Source organism: Chrysochloris asiatica, unplaced genomic scaffold (genome assembly GCF_000296735.1).
Source record: "Chrysochloris asiatica unplaced genomic scaffold, ChrAsi1.0 scaffold00291, whole genome shotgun sequence".
In the NCBI taxonomy this organism is placed as follows: Eukaryota; Metazoa; Chordata; class Mammalia; order Afrosoricida; family Chrysochloridae; genus Chrysochloris; species Chrysochloris asiatica.
This window is the reverse complement of record NW_006408809.1, coordinates 459222-465907: the sequence shown is the minus strand read 5'-3', so window position 1 is coordinate 465907 and position 6686 is coordinate 459222. Positions and strand designations below refer to the sequence as shown.

The 6686-nt window shown below is 37.8% G+C and overlaps 1 protein-coding gene across 1 annotated transcript in view; it reads left to right on the top strand.

Annotated features, from left to right (window-relative positions):
• The window catches only part of DHX29 (DEAH (Asp-Glu-Ala-His) box polypeptide 29), a 91946-nt gene that overhangs the window by 73725 nt on the left and 11535 nt on the right, over window positions 1–6686 (top strand). The window contains exons 24-25 of the mRNA XM_006874638.1: window positions 3285–3587; window positions 6128–6259. Coding sequence (XP_006874700.1) covers window positions 3285–3587; window positions 6128–6259 — 435 coding nt within the window. The remainder of the gene's footprint in view (window positions 1–3284; window positions 3588–6127; window positions 6260–6686) is intronic.

Below are 6686 nucleotides of genomic sequence, written 5' to 3'. Positions count from 1 at the left end.
ACTCCAGAGAAAGAATAGTATAGTGAGCCCCTTATACCAGTTGACATCCTGGTGTGGCACTGTGGGCTAATGCGTCAGGCTGCAAAGTCATTTGACCTATAAGGTTGGTGGTTCAAGCTCACCAGGTGCTCCTTGGAAACCCTATACAGGGTCGCCATGGGTCGGAATCGACTCGATGGCACTTAACAACAACAACATATACCAGTTACCTACTTCCATATTTGGGATTAGCCAATCTATTTTTATTGCCCTTATTCTACTCTTTACCCTTTAGATTATTTTGAAGCAAAGAATGAGATCATTTTGTATCTAAATTATTGTACTGTATTTTTGAAAAACATTACCATACCCTTTGCTGTTAAGTTGACCATGACTCCTGGCAACCATAGAGGACAAAGTAGAACTGCATCATAGGGTTTCCAAGGCTATATAATACTCCTGGAAGCAAACTGCCGCATTTTCTCCCACAGAGCAGCTAGTGGGTTCGAACTGCTGATCTTTTGGTTATTTATCCAAGTGCTTTAACCACTGTGTCACTTTATCACACCTAAAAAAGGGTAATGATTCCTATTGTCATCAAATATATAATGTCCAGATGTCCAATTATCTCATAATTTTTTTTTTTACAGCTAGTGTGTTCAAATCAGGATCCAAACAAGGTCTGCACATTGAATATGGTTGATATGTTTTTCACTCTTGTATAGTTAACGCTGCTCAGTTCCCCCCCCCGCCAAAAAAACCAGCTATGTTGTTGTGTAGTTTCTTACATTGTAGCTATGGCTGAGGAGTTCCTGGGTGGTATAAATGGTTAAGCACTGGATTGCTAACTGAAGTTGGCAGTTCAGCCCCACTTAGAAGTAAAGCCTTGAAAACCCTGTGGAGTGCAGTTCTACTCTGCATGCATAGGGTCATCATGAATTGGAATCAACTCAGTGGCAGCTAACAACAACAGATATGACTGATTTTATCAATTCTCTTCCTCTTTGTAATATTAAGGCTCATCAGTGAGATCACATCTTGTCAGCAGATTCATCCATTATAAAATTCCCTAACAGAATTGAAATTTCAGCAGCCATTGATAGCACCCATACCGGTTTTGTTTTTGTATTTAAGTGTTGTCGAGTAGGTTCCTACTTAAAATGACCTTGTGTGGGGTTTCTGAGGAGTGGCTGGTAGTCCAGTGCATTAACTCGCAGTTCCACACCAGTACTCCCATAGTGAAAAATTGTTTCATTACGGGTTAGGAAATGGTGATGTTATAATTCTGTTAATTAGCTAGAATTCTTTTAAAAAGAACCTTTCCTTTATCAATATTTGATTTCCTTGAGGTATTACCTATGTAAGAAAATTAGGTTAAATAAAATCACTCCTTTTACTTAGCAGTTTTCAGAATAAGTTGGTTCCCTAGATGTCCACAGGTAATCAATGGATTTTATTTTTATTTTTATTTTAATAAAAATAATTATTCTTTGACGTAAATATATGTGATGTGTTTTGAGCTACTGTGGATGTTAAGCTTCTGATCTCAAATTGTCCCATCTGTAGCCAGTGGGAGCCCCATCATGTTGACCCCTGAGTCCTTTCCCATCCGTCAACCCTGCAGTGTATGATAGATTTCTGCCTTTGGTATGACAGGATACTCAGACTTACCTTGTATATTTTATGCCCCAGACTGGGATCAACCATTGTTCCAAAGAAACCTGGCTTTTGCCTATTTTCCTAAAGACTAGCCAACTACTTAGTTGCACTGTGTGATGACCTAGTAGAATCAGCCCTGGCCTTCAAACACAAGGTCAGCAATTCACATCAACCAGCTGCTCCTCAGAAACCGTATACAGGGTTTCTATGAATCAGAACCACTAGGCAGCACTTCACAACAACAAAGATGTCAGACTTCGGCTGTTAATAAGTCTGTGCTTAGGAAGGGAAATCTAATGGCTTTCTCCATTACTCAGGTTTTAACTGCAGTTTAGGATCAGAATTATTTCTAGGAGTACAGAGTGTAGTTAGAATAAGAAGACAAGTGCTCATGCAAGGCAGGACTCTTCCACGATACACTTTTGCTCTTCGTGCATGGCATGTTTTGGGGTATTTAAAGGAAATTTGTATATACTGCATACAGACATGTGATAAAAAATATTAAGATAATAAACATTGTATCTTTCACATATTGCACATTTTCTGCTCAAATTTGAAAAAAAAAAAAAAAAGGTTTAAAAAAAAAACCCTCATATAATTTAAAGCACTGTTTGTTGGATTTTTAAATTTAAAATAGACACTATGATGAAAGCAGAGACATCTCTCAGTGGAATGAACTTTCTCCCTCTCAAAGTAGATCAAGGGCTAAATTAAAGAAATAGCCACCAAATACTGTTGAATGATGATGCACAGATGAGATTGTAATCATGGCAATGAAACTGTGTAAAGCCGATATTCTCCCATGTAAACTATCATTCAGTTCACTATAAAAAACAAAAAAAAAAAGAAAGAAATTGCTACCTCTGGGTCATTTGACTGGGATTCAAGATGTGGAAAGTTAATCAATACTTCGTTGTCACCTCTCTGATCCTCCCCCATCTCAAATTGCCTCCCACCCCCTTTCTTCTGTGAACATTATCATCACCTCCTCTTCAAGCCTGTGGTGTTACAACTATTGTCTGTTTGGTCTTTTCTCCCCTGAAATCAGTCTCTTAAAACCCAAACCTAAATCCTACAGGATATCCTAAATGTAAATATCACCTTTTAATCACTAGTATCCTGTTGACTTTGAAAAGTACTCATCCTTCCTTTGGTACTACTAAAGGACAAGAGAAATTTTAGGGTATACTTTTAAATTAGATTAAATAAAACCATTACCAGAATATTTTAGAAACTCAAGGGGAGACAGAGACAGGGTAGTTTGACGACCTTCTTCCTTATGCTGTTCTCTCTGTGACCACCGTCACTTGAATTACAATATCATGAGAAATGAGAGCTACTATTAAAGTAGATATCGTTGAGTGAGTGAAAATAAACACATTTGTATTGCTCTCACAGTTCAGAGATTCTTAGGTTGTATAGCATCCAAAGTCTTGCCACAGGGTCAGGTGCAGACTGGCTCTGTTTAGTCCTCAACGTTCCAAGGTCTTTCTGTTTTCCTCCTAATTGAATTTGGGCTTTAATTAATAATTTTACATATTATTGATTTTCCTAGGGAACAGGTAGTATAAATTACAAGCTTATTTGGCAATTTCTATATTTTAATCAACTATGGGCTTCTCTCTTTCTAACATAAATGAATTTAGGATGTAAAACACGAGTTAATGAAGTTGGTCAAGGCAGCAGGATTTTCATCATCCACAACTTCTAACGGCTGGGGAGAAAACAGAACTTCACAGACCCTCTCCTTTCAAGAAATCGCCCTTCTTAAAGCTGTTCTGGCTGCTGGGCTGTATGATAATGTTGGAAAAATAATCTACACAAAATCAGTAGATATTACAGAAAAATTGGCCTGCATGGTGGAGACAGCCCAGGGCAAAGCACAAGTACATCCTTCCTCTGTAAATCGAGATTTGCAAACTTATGGATGGCTCTTATACCAGGAGAAGGTAAAGTACTCATTCCTTTTTTTTAATCAACTCATTAAGTTCTAATAAGTGTAGCTTATTTTATAAGTTGTTCAAAACTCAAGTCAGGATGCCCCAACATGTATTTTATTTGATTCTCAAATTGCTATTCTTTTGTTACTCGTATTTTAAATCAAGACATAAACAGTTTCTCAAACAACCAAAAATATTGCTTATTTCTCTTTCACTTAATGGAAAAAAAAATGGAAGTGTTCTATGACCTCCATCATCTTCTACTTGGAATACAGACAATTATAGCAAACAGATGTTATGGGCAGCCCTGGGTTGCAAACTTCCAATTTATGGACAACTCCTGTGGTTGTTAAGTGCATTTGAGTCAGTTTTGACTCATAGTGACCCTGTTATAGGGTTTCTGAGGAGGGGCTGCTGGGTTTGAACCACTGACCTTGAGGTTAACAGTCCAGTGCTTATCCTACAGCACCACATCAGGACTCCTGGACTACTTGCCTTTAATGGTATATAAATTCACCTTCACTTTGAAACACTTAAACCAACCTCTATTCAAAACAAATTCTTCATCACAATCACCTTCGTTTACTGCAAGTGCAGCTTTTAAATCAGTGAAAAGGCTTGAGCCTTTTTTTTTTTTTTAACTCTACTCCACTGTTGAATGGATTCCGATTCATAGCCACCCAATAGGGCAGAGTAGAAGTGCTCCCTGAAGTTTCCAAGGGCATAAATCTTTACTGGCGCAGACAGCCTCACCGGTCTCCCTTGGAGCAGCTGGTGAGTTCAAACTGTGGCTTTGCAGTTAGCTGCCAAACACTTAACCCTCTAGACCATTAGAGATCTTGGCTAAATAAAAAGAGTTTGCATCTGTTCCCACTTAACTACAGATTCTTAAAGACACGGGAATTAGGTCTATTTGATAATGATAATGTGGGCATAGCTTGTATTTTAAGATCTTTTGTTTCTGAGTGTTTCACTAAAAGATGGCTGACTTTAAAAGGGAAGAAACCAAACCTGTTGTGTGTGCCATTTCCAAATAAGGAGAAGATTGGAATAGGTAGTTTAACTGTGTATAGTTTGGCAATAGCTTGAGTCACAGTATCATCTAATATAATTTAATTGTTGTTAAGTGCCATTGAGTCAGTTCCAACCCATAGCGACCCTGTACAGGGTTTCCGAGGCTGTAAATCTTTACGGGAGCAGAAAGCCTCATCTTTCTCCCGTGGAGCAGCTGGTAGTTTCGAACTGCTGACCTTAAGGTTCGCAGCCCGATTCGTAACCACTACGCTACCAGAGCTCCTTAATATAATTTAGTAGCAGTTTTTAAAAAGTGAACCTCTTAAATCTTAGTTTTATTGCCTTGGTTGTATTTTCTTGGTTTTTAACTTATGGTAAAGATTAAGGTAGCGTAGTGGTTATGAATCAGGCTGCGAGCTGCAAGGTCAGCAGTTTGAAACTACCAGCTGTTCCACGGGAGAAAGATGAGGCTTTCTGCTCCCGTAAAGATTTACAGCCTTGAGGGTCGCTATGAGTCAGAACCGACTCCACAGCACATAACAACAAAGGTTAAGGTGACATTTTCTCTTCTGTCATAGTTATCTCATGGTGGCGGTGGTTATGTGCCATGGAGTTGGTTCCGACTTATAGTGACCCTGCTACAGGGTTTCCGAGGCTGTAAATCTTTACAGGAGCAGAAAGCCTCATCTTTCTCCTGAAGAACTGCTGGTAGTTTCGAACTGCTGATCATGATGAGATTAGCAACTCAGTTCATAACCACTATGCTACCAGAGCTCCTTAGTTATCTCATAGTCACTATTTTTTAAGGCAGTGTGAAGATAAAGAGGGCAGTTGTATTTGAATGGTAGAATTCTTGCCTTCCATGCTGGAGGCCCTCGTGGTTCCTAACCAATGAGTCTCAAGTACAGCCACCACATCTGTCCGTGGATGCTGCTGTGCTGCTGAACAGGTTTCACTGGAGTTTCAAGGCTAAGACAGACTAGGAAGAAAGCCCTAGCTGTCAGCCCGTGAAAGCATGATAGGTCACAACAATCTAGTCCACTGTGCACAGGGTCACCATGAGTTGGGGTGGACTCTCCTGTAGTAATAATAACTTGAGATGCTGAAACATCGTTCTCTTCCTTTTATTAAAGGAGTAGCTCTTTTATGTTTCTCTCTTTAAAGTAACAAGGATCCTTCATTTCAAGCCTGAATTGAGTAACACCCAGCATATATCATTGAATTTAAATGTAAAACATGAGAAATTACTGACAAATAATATTTGTGGCCATAGCTGAACATTAGTCTACAAATCAGACACTGAACTTTATTTAACATTTAAAATTACTTTTAATAATAGAAGTATACAAATGATATTAGTGATTATTATAAAATTGGCAAATCATGCATATAAGAATGGAAACATGTAACTATACAAAAACTTCTACCTTTGTATAGTCCCAAATTATTAAAAAAAATTTACATGAAACTGATACATGAATTTTTATACTTTTAGGCCACGAAATTGGTTTGCTCACTGTTTTTTTCCTCTTTAGATAAGGTATGCCAGAGTGTATTTGAGAGAAACTACTCTGATAAGCCCTTTTCCAGTTTTACTGTTTGGTGGTGACATAGAAGTTCAGCACCGGGAGCGTCTTCTTTCTGTTGATGGCTGGATCTATTTTCAGGTACATAGTATAACTTTATATATATATATAAATTTTTCTACTTCCTAGACCATTGAGGTACATTTTTTTTTTAATTAATTAGAGTTTGCATAATTTTTTCATTTAGTCTGACTTAAAAGAGAACACATCCATATTTTATATTAGTTTTGCAGTTTTAACTATGTTGAATTTGGAAATTAAATGATATTGCTATTACATACAACAATGGTTTTGTATTTTGGTTGATATTTTCCATAAATTATCAGATTTAATATCCTAACAACCTTGTCGAATAGTTTCTGTAATTTCGGAGGCACTTAGCTTAGTGAGAAGTTAAAGAGCTTGCTTTGATTACATGGGTTGTTATTGGTTGATCAAGAATAAACCTCGAAGCAAATATCAAAAAAAGTTGTTGTTAAGTGCCATAGAGTCGGTTCCAACCCATAGC